Genomic DNA, 19,446 nt, shown 5'->3' with positions numbered 1-19,446 from the left:
CTGGTTCAACACACAAAGCCACACACACAGACCCATCGGAATAAAAACCCAAAAAAACCCAAGTCACTGCTGCCCACTACTCACCAAAATCCCACCGGAACAAAAACCCATATTAAAAAAAAAAAAAAAAAAAAAAACCCAACATCACAACAGAAGGAAAAAAAAAAAAAAAAACCATCGGAAACCCAGAATAACCAACCACTTCAGGCACAACCCAACCACAACAAAGCCACACACACACAAACACAAACCATCAACAGAGCCACACATACACAAACCATTAAACCAGTTGGAGCCAACAACGGCCACCACACCCACCACCCAAGCCACCGATCAACAAACCCACGCCGCCGATTTGAAATCCAGGTCGTCGAAAATACCCAAAAATCATCACAGGAGCCACCATCGGAGCTACCGATGATCAACCCAAACGATCCACCCATCGATCAACGGATCCACCATTTCAAACCCACTGATCAACCAATCCAAACCCACCATCAACCGATCCCAGTCTAACAATCCAAACCCAGCTCGCTGATCCAACCTCCAACCTCAAAAATCCAAAACCCAACAGCAGTGCAACGAGAGAGAAGTCGTGCAATGAGAGATGAGAGAGAGGCTGTGCGATGAGAGATGAGAGAGTGGCCGTGTGAGATGGGTGAGAAATTTTGGAGATGGGTGAGAAATTTTGGAGATGAAGCTTCAGAGAGGAGAGAGCAGACGGAGAAAGAGAAGGAAAAGTGAGAAGAGAAGAGAAAAAATGAGAGGAATGAGAGAGAAATTTCGGGGGAAATAGGAGAGTAAAATATTACTTTTTTTTTTGCAATTCTGTGAACAGTAGAATTCTATGTTTAGAATTGTGCTATAGCAGTATTGTAAAAAAATTTGCAATACTGCTGTTTACCATTCTTTGATGCGAGAGGTTTTTAGGTTTAAAATGTCAAATTTCTCTTAGATATGACATTAGCATTCCCCAATGCTAATGCTCTAAGTACAGAGTAACCCAATCATCTCCATAACTGAATCCAGAGAGATACTTATCCTCATTATGGAAATCAACGGTTACATGCCAATAATCACACACATAATGGGAAATTGTTAGGATTGAGATATTGCTATTGCATCATGTAGATTTTTTTTTTTTTTTAATACACGTCGTGTAATTAATCATGACTCATGAGTGTGTGAGAGAGAAGTTAAAAAATGTAAAAGCTAAATGATATATAATTTCTATTAACTATATAAAAAGCGGCTATGCCATTACAGTGCTTCGATACTGTGCACTTAGTGTGTTTGCATTGTGCAAGCACTGTAGCGGCAATAGTGTTTTGGTTTCGTGAGTCTTTTTTTTTTTTTGTCTTTTCTTTCTTCTTTATATACAGCGCTTTTGGTTTAGTTAACCAGTACTGTAGCTACTGTCCCTTTAAGTGATTTTTTTAAAATATTTATGTAAGCTGATATATATATTGTTATACTGACGTAACAAATTTCACAATTATTGACTGAAACTGTAGGTACAGTGCCTAAAGTTTTTTTTTTTTTTTTCCCCAGTAATTGTTTGTGTTTTTTTTTAAAAAAATATTTATGTAAGCTGATATATATATTGTTATACTGACACAACAAAGCGCATGCACTGTAGCATTGTAGTTACAACAGTGCTTTTGGTTTAGTTACCAACACTGTAGCTACAGTGCCGAAGGCTTTTTTTTTTTCCTCTAGTAATCGGTTTGTGTGTGTGTGTGTGTGTTTTTTTTTTTAAATATTTATATTTATGTAAGTTGGTATATATATTGTTATACCAATGCAATAAATTTCACAATTATTGACCGGCACTATAGCTACAATGCCTAAAGTGTTTTTTTTTAGAAATCAGTTTGTGTTTTTTTTTTCTTTTAAATATTTATATAAGCTGGTATATATATTGTTATACTGACACAATAAATTTCATAATATTTTCACAATTATTGACTTGTCAATTTCTTACAAGTCGAAATAAAATAATAAAATATGAGACTATGACTAACCACAATTAAAAATAAATATTTTTAGAAAAATATTACAACACTTATTGTGTAGTGCTTTTACTTTATCGTGAATGCATGTATGTATGGTAGCTACAGTGCTTTTGGTTTAGTTAACTGGCACTGCAGCTACTATATATAAAAGCGAGAATGCGCTAAATTACTGTAGCTACAGTGAATTGGTTTCGTGTGCCACTTTTTTTTTTCCAAGTTTTGAACAGTAACTACAGTGCCACTTCTACAATAGCTACCATTTTTTTTTTTTTTTAGTAATCTGTTTGTTTTTTTTTTTCCTTTTAAATATTTATGTAAGCTGGTATATATATTGTTATACTGACAACAAAAATTTTACAATATTTTCACAATTATTGACGTGCACGAATGCGCTAAAGCACTATAGTTACAGGGCTTTGGTTTCGTGAGCCACTTTTTTTTCCCCAAGTTTTGAACAGTAACTACAGTGCCAAGTGGCACTGTAAATACAATAGTTACAATTTTTTTTTCCTTTTAAATATTTATGTAAGTTGGTATATATATTGTTGTACTGACACAACAAATTTCACAAAATTTTCTCAATTATTGACGAGTTAATTTCTTACAAGTCAAAATAAAATAATAAAATATGAGACTGTGACCAATCACAACTAAAAATAAATGTTTTGAGAAAATGTTACAACACTTACTGTATATTGCTTTTGGTTTATTCAACTAGCATAGTAGCTGCAATGCCTAAAGTTTTTTTTTTTTTTTTTTTTCTAGTAATCGGTTTGTGCTTTTCTTTTTCTTTTAAATATTTATGTAAGCTGGTATATATATATTGTTATATTGACTCAAAAAATTTCACAATATTTTCACAATTACTGACGGAGTCTTTTGGCTAAATATTGCAAAAAATGAAGTTTATTTGTGATACGTGTACTGTTTAAACTTATTTGGGAAAATGAGGAGAGAAGTGAATTTCAGCAACACCAATGCCGAAATTCTGAGAAAAAGTAGGAGAGAGGAGAGAGAATTAATGTGACGGATGGGGAGAGAGAAAAAGAAATTTCGGCAATGATATTGCCGAAATTGGAAGATTAAAAAAAGAAAAAAAAAATTGAATTGTGGCAAGAGTAATGCTACGGCCACACGCTATTTTATCATTTTTTTACAAATTGTTGTTATGGCCAATTTTTTACTGGTTCTCATTAGTGTTTACCAACAAATCACTTTTTTATTTACCAATAATCACCCATCACATCATAAAGTTTTTGTAAAAAAAATTTTATCTCTAGTATTTTGCCAAAAGTGAATGATTTTTTTTAAAAAAAAAAAAAACCTTAATTGTCGCAATTGAATTGCCGAAAATGAAGGAGTAAAAAAAAAAAAAACCTTGATTGTGGTAAGATTAATGCAGCCACACTTTTTGGAGTAAAATGACAGAGATACACACTTTAGTCCTCCAAAAGTGTGGCTGTATCTTACCACAATCAATGTTTTTTATTTTATTTTTTACTCCAATTTCTGCAATTCAATTGCCACAATTGAGTTTTTTTTTTTTTTTTAATCATTCACTTTTGGTAAAATACTAGAGTTACAAACTTTTTTATAAAAACTTTCATAAAATGTTAATATGATGAGTGATTATTAGTAAATAACAAAATGATGTTGGTAGGCACTAATGAGAACCAGTAAAAAATTGGCCATAATAACAGTTTTTAAAAAATATGGTAAAATAGTGTATGGCCGTAGCATTACTCTTGCCATAATTCAGTTTTTTTTTTTTTTTAATCTTCCAATTTCAGCAATATCATTGTCGAAATTTCTTTTTCTCTCTCCCCATCCATCACATCATTTCTCTCTCCTCTCTCCTCTCTCCTCCTTTTTCTCAGAATTTCGGCATTGGTGTTGCCAAAATTCACTTCTCTCCTCATTTTCCCAAATAAGTTTGAACAGTACCCATATCACAAATAAACTTTATTTTTTGAAATATTCAGCCAAAGGACTCCGTCAGTAATTGTGAAAATATTGTGAAATTTGTTGTGTCAATATAACAATATATATATATACATACCAGATTACATAAATATTTAAAAGAAAAAGAAAAACACAAACCGATTACTAAAAAAAAAAAAACTTTAGGTACTGCAGCTACTGTGCCAGTTGAATAAACCAAAAGCACTACACAATAAGTGTTGTAACATTTTCTCAAAACATTTATTTTTAGTTATGGTTGGTCATAGTCTCATATTTTATTATTTTATTTCGACTTGTAAGAAATTGACATGTCAATAATTGTGAAAATATTGTGAAATTTGTTGTGTTAGTATAACAATATATATACCAGCTTACATACATATTTTAATTTTTATTTTTATTTTAAAATATGTATGTAAGCTGGTATATATATTGTTATACTAACACAACAATTTTCACAATTATTGACATGTCAATTTCTTACAAGTCGAAATAAAATAATAAAATATAAGACTATGACCAACCACAACTAAAAATAAATGTTTTGAGAAAATGTTACAACACTTATTGTTATCACAATATTTTCACAATTGTTGAGATCTCAGTTTCTTATAGATAAAATAAAAAAAATACTAAATCCACAACATTTTAACATTAATTTCTACAGTGCCTAAAGTTTTTTTTTTTTTTCTTTTAAATATTTATGTAAGCTGACATATCTATTAACTATATAAAAAGAGCCAAAGGCTCATGAATAATGTTTCCCCCTTCAAGTATGCCAGTTAGTTTGAGCTTTATTTTTGTTTTTTTTGTTTTTTAAAATATCTTTATATATTTACTTTGTACTTGCAATGCAAGTTTACATTGTAAATACACAAAAGTGGTTAATATTATACACATTTGCATAAAAAATGGTAAATATTGTATAAATTTTGTAAATGTGTACAAAATTTGCCAATTTTTTTGTGTCTACAATATAAAATTACATTGTAATTAAGTACAATGTATACATAGAGATATTATGAAAATGTTGTGACGCATGTGTCAATTCCTTATGGGTCAAAATAATATATATATATATATATATATATTATACCGAGATCTAGCACAACCAAAAATGTCGTGACATTTTGTTGTTACTACAATATATTCACAACTATTGAGGTGTAAGTTATAGGTCAAAATATATATATATATATATATTGTACTATGATCTGTCACGGTCTTATACGAATGAGATTAACTTTTTATAACATAATTATCAAAATTCTTAAAATTAATGTTTCTTTTGATTAATGTAAATCTCTATTTATTTAAAAAATCAAATGATTTATATCTTTATTTTGTGATACAAAAAAAATCTAAAATTGATCCTAATCACTACTTTTTTTTTTTCCCATGGCTAGCACGTGCCTTGCACGTGCTGCCCTGACTAGTAAAGGTTAAAATTTGCTTATTCAAAGGCTGAAGTTAAAAGTGACTTTTGCAACTTTTAATCTCAACAATGGAAAGTGGCTGACAATAAGGTAAACGTTTCATGAAAACCATATATAAGAAAGAACCCTAATCAAAGATAGGGTTGAGAACATTACCACATTCAATGAAATAAGTGATATTTGTTGGAACTGTTAGGTAGGTATCATATTGGATTCTTGGTACCATATCAAGTCCCTAGATAGGGTTGAGACCATTACCAAATTCAAAGAAATAAGTGATATTTGTTGGAACTATCAGGTAGGTATCATATTGGATTCTTGGTACCATATCAAGTCCCTTTTATTTTTGGCAAGCATTATTTCAAGTTTTAACTAGTTATCTGTATAACCAATTGTATCAATATTGTGAGTTCTAGTTAGCTAAACTAGTAAAGTTGAAACTTTATAAAAAAAAAAAAAAAAAAATTGCATCAATACTTTCCATTTTTTATTGACATATTATTTTTTAATATTATCTCTTTATTTTAATCTTACACTTCTTTATAATTGTGGGTACCTAAGGCATGCTTGCAATGTCCTAGGCATGCTTGGCAACATCCTTGGCCGACCTTGGCATGCTTTGCAACATCCTAGGCATCCCACATCGAAGAGAAATCCCCCCACTTTTTGCCTTATAAGCTTTTGAAGCGAAGGAGTAGTGTACCACTAGTTCTTTAAATCATTATTAGATGCAGCTTGAGTGAGGAAGGTGCTTAGGGAGAAGAATATTAGGAAACCAGTTGGATGTAGTTCAATGAGGTGGATTGCATTCATCACACATTTGGTGTAGAGGATGAGTCTCATCCATTTACAGAGCATATTTTTGACACATTGATAAATCATTATTAGATTCTTCCTCAATTATCCATTAATTGAGATGGATAATTGAGGAAGAATCTAATAATTATTTTCTTGTTTTGCTTGTGCCTTAGGATAAACACATGCAATATTTTAGCATTAAAGCTAATATCAATCCTATAAAAAAAAAAAAAAAAACAAAAACAAAAACGCGGCTAATATCAAGGGTTAAATGGGTCTAATTGGGTTTTTAGTCAAAACTCAATTATTACTTGAGTTTATTGGGTCTAATTGGGTTAATGCACATTTAACTCAAATAATAATTGGGTGTGTTTGGGTTCAATTAGAGTAGATGGGTTTGGGTGGGGAAATGGGTTTGGACTTATTTTGACACCCTAGTTTTTGCATTATGATGAAAAATAAACTACAATCCACATTGTATTTACAACAGCAGAAATTTTGTATGTTTCTCATTAGTTCATATTTTACGGCTGAAATGTACAACCACTTTGAAGCAAAATTTTGTGTTTCAAATCCTGTTGTCTTAGTGCAAACAAACATTGTTGTGTAATATGTTTTATTTTATATAAATAATAAGTGCTATTACAAGAAGCATTATCGTTTAGTTTGTGTCACCACCAACAACACAACGTACGCTTGTCCTCTTAATCCCTCAGCCAAAACTTTCTCCTGTACTCAAGACCTTGGCAAAAGCATCATTACTGACAATCCGCAACATATATTTTTGCCAGCAAATCTTATGCTTTGTGGACAAGAAGGGAGGAAGAATAGGTAGCATTTCATTTGAATTTAAAAGACCATAAAAGATGATAGGTTAAGAATATATTGACCCCCTGTGATAAATTAACTAATTAATTAGCCAAGTTAATTAATTCATTCAATTAACATGCAATAATGTGTGGTTGCACAAACAAATCACCAAATAACTAAATGCAACATAAATTAAATTTGATACGGTAATTTGTTTACGAATGGAAAAAACTTCCAATGCAAAAACCCCATTGGGTGAATTTAAGGTGATCACTCCTGAGAATCTACTATTGTCAAAACAAGCGGTTATAAGTAAAGGAATCCCAGTACCTTACACTAACTTACTATTGAACCTTTATCCCAATACCTAATTGGACTTGTTCTGTAGTGACAATCTCTCATTTTCAATGCACGACTCCCAGTACGTAACTAACCAATAATGCACGGATCCTAGTACGTGACTAACACACCAACTTGAGAAGGATGTTGACTGCAAAGTTCTTCAGTTCATCCACATGATAAAGATCAAGAAGCTCCTTAGTCACAAAACCTTACGACGTACAAACGCAACAGCTTCTTCAAGAGAAAGATGTACTAGGGCATATGTCTCCAGTCACAGTATGCTTGCAACAACAAGTGCAACAACCTTTTCATCTACTTGCATCAAGTGTGACGGCCCTTAAAATAATCTTTATATATGTTTAGGGTTGTGAGAAAAGAAAACCTAGACACATACATATGGATATACGTGAAATCAAATCTGAAAAACTGATTTTTGTAATTCTCGATAGATATAGCTGTCGAGCTTATCTATTGAGCTTCACATTTTAAATCTCGATAGATATATTTGTCGAGCTATCTGTTAAGCTTTAAAATACAGCACTTCTTCACTTGATTCTTGGACAGATTTGCATGGCTTCAATACATGAACTTGAACTCTTGTTCTTGAAGTATTAAACACATCATAGATCTACCCAATTACAAGTAAAGTGCATTTTGTCAAAGGATTAGTCCATTCTAAATAAGATATATTCTTAACATGATTCACATATGTCCTAACAAAAGAGATCTACAATCTGTTTGACATTCATAATTTGCAAACCATATGGCATATTTGCTAGAAGATTTTATATTTTGCAGACAAGGAGGGAACAAGAATCGATAGCATTTCTTTTGAATTTAAGACCATAAAAGAGATTTACATTTCCTTGAAATGTGAAAAAAAGGGAGAGAGATCTACAATTTTGATTGCCATCACAATTTGTAAACCATGTCTATACACAAGTACATATACATGGGATAATGAAATTAGAAAAACCAAAAAAATATCCCTACTCTCATAACAGCCATTGAGAACCACACAGAGTGACTGGCATTGTAATTGTAGTGACCTCTCCAAGTGACAAGAAGGAAACCATGCATGATGCATTTGTATATGCACAAATATTCACAACATTTCAACCTTCTAACTATGTTCAAGCTTTTATTACACTAAAAACCTATTGTAGCTCAATCATTAACAGAGAGAGAGAGAGAGAGAGAGAGAGAGAGAGAGAGAGAGAGGAGCACAAACTCTTTAACATTTTCAATTTAACAACCTCAAAATTCTGGCATGTCACCACCATTCTTCCTAACCAATCATGTAGGAACACAACAATGGGTGGAGATTATGTTGTTAGAGTATCAGGAAGGGCAACCGAATGAGCTCCCAGAACTTTTCCACCAACATCTGGGAAATTCTCATGTCCAGGCAGGGAGCTGACTGTCCCATTCTCATCTACCAGCACAGGATACTTAAGAAGGTGACCCTGCAATAGCATAAAATCCTCATCTGCATACCTCTCCCAATTCTCTTCAGCAATCTTATTCACTGTCCTCACACAGTCCAAACTCTCCGGCTCCTCAAAGCATGTATCCACCCTCCCAAGATGCTCAGCCCACAGTGACATTCTGTATCCATACACCTGCATATGCATATATATTGTAAACCACAATACCAAGTAAATCCCATGGAGTACAAAATTCTTATCAAATAATCAAAGCAATTATTCTTAAACTGCACACTCTGCAGAAATACAATGGGCAATGCTAATGATTGGAGGTCATACCCTAGCCCAGACATGAGCATAATCTTTGAAAAGCTCACACACCATCTTCAATCTCCCCCCCTCCCCAGCTAATGAAAAGAAAAGCCCTGAAATGGAAAGTTTGGAAAACAAGAAATACGATACCAACCTGACCACGTGGATGTCTCTTCCTTGTTGCCCAAGAGTGATGGGGCTGATATGCGCCCATAGCAATCTCTGTGTCCTTTATACCAGCCATGGATCTCTGGTTAATGTTGGCAGATCCCACTATTACATACTCATCATCTACTATCATTCCCTTAGCATGTACATAAATCATAAACCGCTTAAACTGTTGTGATTTCGAGACCTGAGAGAAAATTTGGATTATGACCAACTCTAAAAGACTTAATTGCTTGCAAAAATATAAATGAAGCCATATTTCAATGTCCAGTTGATGACACAGGTGCATTAGGATGGTGTAATTCCAAAATTTTGAGAACTTCTATATGTATCATAGTAAAAAATAATAATAATATTGAGAGAGAGAGAGAGAGAGAGAGAGAGAGAGAGAGAGAGAGAGAGAGAGTCAAATAACAGAAAACAGTAGAAAAATTTTCAGCATTAGAAGTTATGAACTACCTATTTACTTTATGCCAACCACAAACCAATGCATGTCGCGATGATTTAAAACACCTAAAAAGAAATTTCCATTACCTTGTCAGTATTATCAAAAATATCTTCTCGATTACCAAGGCAATAGAAATTGAGGTAATGTAGAGGATGTAAATCCACCATCTGCATATCTTCTAGTTCTCGTGCAACTATACCATACATCATTTTTATTGTCAGGCCCTGCCAAAAGCAAACAAGTAAAGCTAGAATATGAATGTGAATTGTGTTATTTGTGTTGCCATCATCTATATTGTCCACTTTTTGGACTAAAGTTCCATGACATCTTAAGATCACAACCTAAAAAAAGAAAAGAAAAAAAGGTACAATATAAGTGAATCTAATAACATCTGGAATTGTTATCAATAAATCAATCCAAACCAATAATTGCCAAGAATACAGCCTATAGGTTAGCAGCAATATAAGATATATAGCATATTATTCAAGGTGATAGAGAAGAAGGCCATATACGCCAAAAAGAAGTCCTATATTTGTTATTCTTGATTTTATATTGTAAGAAAGTATTGGCCATCTATAGCTATCTTGTCTATCCCAAGATATGTAACAATATTATAGTCTAAAATTGGATAAGTGTATTTTTCATTGATAATTTACACACACACCCTATTGGTCTTGAACTCACGACCTCACCATCCACCTTGCTCTTACAAGGGGAGGAGGTGCCATTTGAGCTTGAACTCATTGGCAATAACCATATTACCTGCCAAAAGAGAATTTCTTGCATAGTCGCAGAAGTTGGATCACCCTCAGGCCACATTGGTAAGACAATATACACTGCAAATCTCTCCTTTGCTCTAATTTTACTAGCTATCTTTAGTGCCAATTCCATTGGGATTAGATTATCAACTCCTGCTCATACCATGAAAGTCAATAACTTGAGAAGGTGTTCCATCTAATGAATAAGGAAGGTATCTGGTATTTAGCACATGATTGTTACCCAAATACGTATACAAGAAATCCAAATAACAAAATGTAAAGTTAGAAATAATACTAAGGGGAGAGAACAATCAAGCCTATCCTTATAGTGGCTAAAACTAAGTCGATTGAAATGTAGCAATGACTACATACGTTTCAAAATTGACAATATTACACCAATTTTGCGTGGTTGCATCAACCGATGGTATTATATAAGACTAATATTATAATTATAATCTGGTAACCAAGAAAACATATTGGATATAGAAAAGAGAAATCTAAAGTCTAGTTCTCAAACATAAACTACTAGGACTCGTAGATCTCAAGAATACTAGTTTACATTGAATACTTCATAGCATGCATTTTTTGGCAAAAATAGAATTCAAGGGAAACAATATTGTTTAGACAAGAAAGTATATCAATGTGGTGTAATAGAAAATTAAGGACTTGACCTGCATTTTTATATTCTGGCCACGCATATGATGATCCAAAAAAATATTGATTTTCAATATATATGAAATGTTGAGCAGATCTGATTGCCTGGATGTATCCTGTTTGAATGCTTTTATCTATTACCAATTTTTTTGAACAAATAAGGTTCTGCAGTAAAAGAATGCCATTTAGGTATTAGGAAATTGCAATATGATGTGCAATTGATTATTGATATATCGAACTCTAGGTCTAGGTCACAACAAAGAAGCATTGAAATTCTTGTCAATATAAATTGGTTTTCCTATATAGAGAAAGAGGTAGAACAATAAAGACAAAAAAAACGAAAAGAAGGGGAAAGGAAAGACAAAAAAGTAGTAAACCTTTTTCTCAACATGCTCAACAGTTTTGGGAAATCCTTTCACTGATCCCGAATCAAGGGACCTAAAAATCTACCCAAAAAAGAAGAAGGAAAATTTCAATCCCCCTTCCCCCATAAAAGAAAACTTTTACTCAAAAGAAACTGGGCAAATAAAACCTGAACATTCCAACTTTCAGGATCATCTTCACTAGAAACCCTTAACAAGGGATCATCTTGTGGAATAAATGTGGTACTATCCTTTGATACACATGGGGCAGGACTTAGAATCCATGCAATGCGTTCTATTTTTATTAAAGCATCATCATGCCAATGGGAAACCCTTTTGAAACATAGTCCAACCTCCCTCCATATTGTTGCTTTTCTCCAACGCTGCTCAAAGTTTATAAGAACATCATATGCCGCAGGCCCCTCAACTCTGCAGTGTAAATCATGCCATGGTTGCCTTGGAGCCTTGGTTCCAGCCTAGTTCATATATAAAGACATGTAGGAAAAAAAAAAAAAAACGTAAAAAAGAAACACCTGCAATAGCATCACACCTATAAATATATAATAGAAATAAGCCAGAATGCACCTACTAAATAAAAAGAAATGAGAAATTCTTGATTTCACGCTGGATGAAGTGCATAAATTACTATCATACTATGGCAGCGTTGTGTTAGCTTAAAACTATGTTGAGAAACAAAATTATCAGTGACATCTAGTATGTACAATGGGACTTTGCACAAGAATTACAAAGAAAGTTAAGAATGTATTATGAAGAAAGACCAACACTAGGTCTATACAGGCCCTGAATGCATTGATTAAAATTTAGGACAAAATTTAACTACAAAATTAGTTGTAATTTTAGGCTACAATTTTACTTAATATCTTTTTATTAAAGGTAAATTTTGACAAATCTACTATTGGATTACATCTTCTTTTTATATCTTCCATGTATGTAAATTTCTAAGAAATTAAAGATCAATAACTATGTTATCAATAAATTGTTTAAATGACAAATATTGGTAGTTTAAAATTATGTATAAAATATAAGCTTATAGATCATATAGTAAATAATGTCCGATTAACACAAAATTTGACATATGTATTAAAAGTGTAAAGAACATATAATTCTACGGTTAGATTTTCAAAATATGTTGTAGTGTTTATTTTATTGAGTAAGGTTATAACCATAGGTTACAACCAATTTTATAACTAAACTTTGTTATAAAATTTAGTCAACCCTTAGAAGGGCATGTTACATTTAAGGGGTAACCACCCTAAACTATATCCTAGATTACATTTTGCACCCTAAACTATTCGATTGCACGTTTTGCACCCTAAACTCTAACCTTTGTTACACTTTGCACCCCAAAGTTAGTTTTACAGTTAAATTAGATGGAAATTTGTAGCACATGACTTGCATGTGATTTTTACTTAGGTGACACATAGTTTAAAGACAAAAATACCCTCTTTCCAATCAATTAAAAACAAAAGCTCTCTCTCACATGCTAGCCTCTTCTCCTCCCCAAATCAAATTCTGTCTAACCCTAAATCCCTAATAGTTCTCATGCGTGCCCAGCATCAGCTCTTTCCCTCTCTCTCCGCCAACAGCTCTTCTCTTCTTTTGAAATTCTTTAGTTGCTCCTCTAAAACATGATGGTCATCATCTTGACATATTTTTGTTTGTTTTGAATACAGATAATTATAATAGAATCTGAGAGATAATTAATGCAAACACATAAAACCAACATCTGGAAAAAAAAAAAAAAAAACAGTCCGGGCCTACCATATGAGATATATATATATATATATATATATATATGGCTTTCTTTACGACACCTAGTGAGGGGTCAAAGTATAGGTATAACACAGTAAAAATCTATAATAATCAATATTAAAATAAAAATTTGAATGGATTCAATCTTGACATACTTCTTTAAAAGTTCATATTAGTCTTGTCTACCTTATATTATTCCCCAAACTATCTCTAGACTTCATGTTTTAGATAGTTTTCTAATTTTATTTTTGTTTTTTTAAACTTGATGTGGATTTCCATTTTCTTTGCAACTTACTATTATTACTTAATGGAGCAACTGAACAATGAGAGAAAGGAGAGGAGTTGACACATGAGAGCTGTTGGGAATTTAGACAGATTTGATTTGGGGAGGAGGAGATGCTACGCACATGAGAGATAGATATTTTGTTTTTAATTGATTGGAAAAGGGTGTTTTTGTCTTTAAATTGTGTGTCACTTAAACAAAAATCATGTGCAAGTCATGTGTTACAAATTTCCATCCAACTTAACAGTAAAACTAACATTGGGGTGTAAAGTGTAACAAAGGTCATAGTTTAGGGTGCAAAACATGCAATTGAATAGTTTAGGGTGCAAAGTGTAATCTAGGGTATAGCTTAAGGTGGTAAAGTGTAATTTCCCCTGCATTTAAATAATATCTAGATGGAGATATGGCATGTTACAATATGTTGTTTCAAATCATTTGAGAAACAACTTACAAGAAATGTAGGATTGCGATAATCATTTTGATATACAGTGTCAAGATCGCGAAATAGTCTATGCTCTGGTGTATCATAACGGCCATCACAAAGATCAATCCCTCCTAAAAATGCAGTAATCTTACGAGTATTACCAAATGCTTGTGTGTCTACAAGAACACATTTTTGATGGTGTGTAAAAAGGGTTCCAACAACCTGTATAGAATTACCATCACATAAGTAACTTAGCAAGTTTTCCATATTAATCCAAAGAAAGCAAATGGTACTATCAAGATCAAAGAAATAATAAAACTAGGAGTCCAAATCCAATACAACTAAAAATATGATTAAAACTCAAACTAATTAAACATGTTCAAAATGAAAAAGCACCATTATCAATATTTTTCAAAGGCAGTTCACAACCTATAAAACAAATTCACCTGCTGCTTTATATAGCCCAGCTTACTGCTAGCATTTCGAGGTGCTAACACACATGTGACAGATGAATGCTTGAAAAACCTCCTGGTCTCTTCATCGTGCGTCTGCATCATTCCACTCTGCAACCAATCGCACTTAAGATTACAACTCAAAAGCACACAACCCATTTACTAATTCAAATAAAATACTGTCTCTAAGTTGCAATTTACACAGGCATATATAGCAACATCAATGTTTCCTAATGATCACCGTTATATATAAGACTTTAATAATTTCAATTACAGTACAAACACTAACAACTAGTTTTGTATCTACTAACGAAAACTACTGCCATGAACTTTAAATTGTCAAGTAAATATTCCTTTAATATGGTATTTTTTTTATTGGGATCCTCTATTCCATTCTGGATACCCCCAAAGTATATTTCTATAATCATTTTTTTTAATTTACTATTTACACTATTTAAAAAGGTTTTTTTAGGGATAATTTTCAACTTACGACATCCATTCCATAATGATTGTTTTTATTATCGGCTAAGACATCAATCGGTTTTTAGTGTATGGGATATTTGAACCTAAACTCATATCCCATATTCAATGACAAGAGACTTTATAAGTTAAGTTAACTAATAGAAACTCACACTAAAATCTAAATTAATGATGCTAGTTTTAGTAAATTATATATGTCATACTAATAATTTTCCCTAATAAATAATCTTTTGACCAAATGATAGCTGTGGGGGTCAAAAACAACTTACACAAGTACAGTAGTGATGATAATTGATTTACACAACTAATTTCTAAAAAATGGGAGAAAAAACTACAATGGGAGGTTTAAGCAGTAAGTTAAAGACAAAAAAGAGCTAAATCAAGCTTTCATAAATGTTGGAACAACGTTCCCGTGGTATAGGGAAGGGATTCAAAGGTAAATAACTAAGGAAACAATCTCTCTAGCAAATATCTCTCTCTCTTGTTCTTGCCTAGACTTTCTCTCTATATTTTTCTGAACCTCTCTTATTTTGCCTCTCCCCTCTTCTTATAGCCACCTTCCCTCTTCTCCTCACCTTCCAATTGCCCTATCTCTAGCTGGATTTGGGAGATATTTGTTTCATCAATTCTTTGCACTACCACTTTTTGATCATGGATGAGGATTTTTGGAGGTGCTTTCACTGTTTAGGCCAGTCATTTAGTATTTAATGTGATTGACATTAGGTGAGAGACTTCATTAATGTAGAGGTGATGGTTTCATTGGGTTCTGCGTTTTCCATATCATGTTTCATGAGGCACATTTAGGAGGTGATAGGTCATAGTTGAGGACGAAAGGCGTTCTCCTAGGGTTCCTTCGGTACCTTGGGGTGGAGGTCCCGCCCATCACCTCAGCCATGAGCCTTTGGGAAGGTAGTCACCTCGGATTTCCACGGTTATAAATATGGTTGACTTCTTGCCAAGAGAAATTCTCTCTCTGCAATGGCAATTTTGGGCCAGTCTTGCCTCTTGGGAGTACCCACCCCCCTTCTAGCCTGGGCTTTTGGGCCTTGTCCAAGTTGATCCCCCCACAACAGCTATAGTGTTTCTAAGTTCTAACAGGTGACATTTAGAACTCAAATTTTCTCTCCATTTAAATTATATTACATATATAAAAAAGCATCTTTCCTAAAAAGAAATAGGATCCTCTTCATTTTACAATTAAGACTTTTTATTTCTTGAATATAACAACACTTCATTTTAAATTTAAATGACATTGCAGTGTACCGTAGTTTAGCAACATATTTTCAGTTTTTAAATAATATTATATGCATTTTCACACACTTTTTCACCCACATATATTTCCAAAAAATATAAACGTTACTAAAATAACGTTACCAAACGGGGCCTTAAATTTTTCAACAATGACAATGCTTCTAACACAATTAATAGGTGGAAAATTATAATTAGTGCAACATGATTTTCACATAGTTAAATGACTAACATTACTTTTGTTGTACACCACCGTCACAAGTCACATAAATATTAGTAAAGCGATTTTATACTCTTACATTTGTTTTCTCACATCTTTTATTTCACATTCATCTTATTTATTAAAATATGGACATTTTAAAAATGCAAAGATTCTCATGTCAACTGTGGATATTAATACGAAATAATGGACATAAACAAGTATGAAAGAATATGAATAATATTAGAGATACAATTTTTTTTACAAATTACTAATGTGTTGAGTAGTTATTAATAAATAAAAAAATGGTTACTGGTAAGTTTAGATAAAAATTAATAAAAAATATCAACCATTTGTAAAAATATTGTAAAATAACTTAAGACTATTAGCTCCGGCTATTTATGACTTCTTATTTCAGCCATGCATGCATGTAAGAAGGCACGCACCTGGAAGAGCTTATCGCGAGAGGTCTTATCATCCCAAACCAACATCAAAACCCTCACCCCTTCTTCAGACTTGAACTTGAGCAATTCACCGAGCTTCAAATCTCCGCCGCTAGGAAATGGCCGAGTCGGCTCTCTCACGAGCCTCACCTCATGAAAAACCGACCATCCAACAATGTAAATCAAATGGCGAGCCTCTGAGATCGCATGGCAAATGTCCTCCCAACACTTCTCGTGCTTGTAAACCTTACCGTCATCCAATGCAATCTCCGGCAACAACCTGTCCGGCACGTGCGCGTTTTGGTACAACCTCACGGAGCATCCTTTTCTCAGCGGGAAATACGTGTGCGCTACGCTGCCTTTCTCCGACGCGATGCCGTGGTTGTACCTCGGATTTTCCTCAAACGGCGTGAATTGAAGTACGAGGTAGATCTTCGTGTCCGTCTTTGATGATCCGAGGATGGAGAACCAGTCGGAGATGAGTTCGCCTGTGATGATCTTCGAGGCCTTTATATCGACGGTGCCGATTACCTCGGAGCCGAAGATGTCATCGTCTTTGACCTGGAATGTCAAGCTATTTACAGGGTGTGCCAATGGGATATGGAAGTGTTGGTTCCATTTAGGGTTAGTGGTGTTCTTGATGACTCGCGTGCGAGCCACGGTGACCGTAGAGGCTAGAACTTGGACGTAAGGGTTGCAGAAATCGACGACTTTGTGTTTGTGGTGGGCGGAGGTGGAGGTGTGAGGGGATTCGATAGTGTCACTGCCACTGCAGGCGGCGAAGCAACGGCGGAGCTGGCGAATATTGAGGAGGGAAAAGTTGGGTAGGTGTTGAGCTTCCATGATTTTCAATTCAAGGTCACCGTGGAGGTTAATGGCATGCTGGTTTGAACCGAACTCGAACTCTGCCATTTTCATAAAGCTGAGGTGGCAGCAACCACGGCCTTCACTGCTCGAACAGTTAAATGTTTATAGGGAAGAGAAAGAAAGGGTTAGTATAATTTGTAGAGTGAAGGAAGAAAAGAATACTTGAATGGTAAGAAAACTGGATTTGGTTCCTTGCTTTGTATGTAGCAGCAGTGTGGACCTCGTGGTGCTTTTTTTTTTTTTGGTTGTCGTTGTTGAAAATGAAGATCGGAGAACCAATTTCACTTATCACATGGTTTATTGCCTAACATGAGTTTCCTAACTTTCCTCTGTAACGTTAGCAATTTTTATCTATAATACATTGATAGTGGTTTCTTTTTTAAACAATTTTGAACGTATGTGAGTTTGGATAGCGCAAAATATTTCACTTATCACATGGTTTATTGCCTAACATGAGTTTCCTAACTTTCATCTGTCACGTTAGTAATTTTTATCTATAATACATTGATAGTGGTTTCTTTTTGAAACAATTTTGGACTTATTGAGAGTTTGGATAGCGCAAAACGTCTGTGTTTTATTTCTGTGGGTCCATGGGCACTGTTCATGAGACCCGTAACTTAGAAAAAATGCAAATTTAACTTTAAAACTGGGTTTCACGACATTATTCACACATTTAAAAATTATTTTGTTATAGTGTTTTCAATTTTCAGTAATAAGCGGTATCTAAACAGACCCTAAGAATCAAAAGTAAAATGTTTTAAAGTATTATGATGATTTTGAAACAAATATCAAACCTTGAGTACCAAGTGTCCGTTTGGGAACAGATTATTTAGTTGAAAATAAAATTTTTTTGTTGAAAGTACTATATATAAAACTAAAAAGTAGCTGAAATAGTACAGTAGAACCCATGAATAGTACCAAAAATAAGTTGAATAATAACAAAAATAAACTAAATAGTAAAAAAAACTGATTTTTTAAGCCGATGCCAAATGCAATCCAAATATGCAATTTGACTTATTTCAACATTATTTATCTTTTTGTACCACAATTTGAATCAATTAGGGGAGAGGAGGGTATACAATACATCACTGGAGATAGTTAGAGGGCTCAAATTTATGTTTCTATTATCCCTTGGTAATTACTAATGTAAACATTTTTTTTTTTTTTTTTGGAGGGGGTCGTTTATTGTCCTGTAAATTTTACTTTTCTTATGGAGTTTGTATTTGTTTTTCCTTTTCAAATTTGAGCATAGTATAGAAACTTATTAATCTTTTTACATCAATTTGCTTATGCTTTTTTTTAATTAAAAAAAAAAACGCATTTGTTATTTATGCTTTTATGGTGTGTGCTTGATTGTAAAATCTTTCTTCTTTATGTTTTTAAAATCGAATTCACTTTACTCATTTACTCTTAATCAAATAGAAGGCCCCCACACCTGATTGGTCATTAGGGTAGCCTGCTGATCAAAAAGTCTACTTTAATAGTCTCATATCTAATCAGATACAATAAGGTTGGTTGATAGAGGTTCTCTCACCTCAAATAATGATGATATATAATATTTTAGATATATGAAGGTACCCTCTCACATAGGTCCCCCTTTATGTGAGAGGGTGGTTACATTTGCCTCATACTTAATGAGTTTTCTTCCATTTCAGAATGTTGAAAAAGCAATACTTTGGTTGATTGTTACCAAAACATATACATTCTTTTAGTTTTAGGATTGGTAAACCTACAACGCTTTCCTATAGCAAACTTAAATTTGACAGCTCAACCCAACGAGGAACT

The 19,446-nt window shown here is 33.3% G+C and overlaps 1 protein-coding gene across 2 annotated transcripts in view; it reads right to left on the bottom strand.

Moving 5' to 3' along the window:
• Positions 1-8,534: 8,534 nt before the first annotated feature.
• The window catches only part of LOC115994959 (phospholipase D delta), a 32,142-nt gene continuing 21,230 nt past the window's right edge, over positions 8,535-19,446 (bottom strand). Inside the window, exons 1-10 of one of the 2 annotated variants that reach the window (XM_031119318.1) lie at positions 16,798-17,715; positions 14,419-14,535; positions 14,000-14,194; positions 11,663-11,968; positions 11,508-11,576; positions 11,148-11,295; positions 10,481-10,629; positions 9,805-9,942; positions 9,257-9,457; positions 8,535-8,985 (exon numbers count right to left, since the gene is read on the bottom strand). In XM_031119318.1, coding sequence (XP_030975178.1) covers positions 8,689-8,985; positions 9,257-9,457; positions 9,805-9,942; positions 10,481-10,629; positions 11,148-11,295; positions 11,508-11,576; positions 11,663-11,968; positions 14,000-14,194; positions 14,419-14,535; positions 16,798-17,712 — 2,535 coding nt within the window. In that variant the 5' untranslated portion in view covers positions 17,713-17,715 and the 3' untranslated portion in view covers positions 8,535-8,688. Of the gene's footprint in view, positions 8,986-9,256; positions 9,458-9,804; positions 9,943-10,480; positions 10,630-11,147; positions 11,296-11,507; positions 11,577-11,662; positions 11,969-13,999; positions 14,195-14,418; positions 14,536-16,797; positions 17,716-19,446 lie in introns of those variants that run through there. The other variant, XM_031119317.1, reaches the window with a different exon arrangement.

This window comes from Quercus lobata, chromosome 6 (assembly GCF_001633185.2).
Source record: "Quercus lobata isolate SW786 chromosome 6, ValleyOak3.0 Primary Assembly, whole genome shotgun sequence".
NCBI lineage: Eukaryota > Viridiplantae > Streptophyta > Magnoliopsida > Fagales > Fagaceae > Quercus > Quercus lobata.
This window is presented reverse-complemented; position numbering and strand designations above follow the sequence as displayed.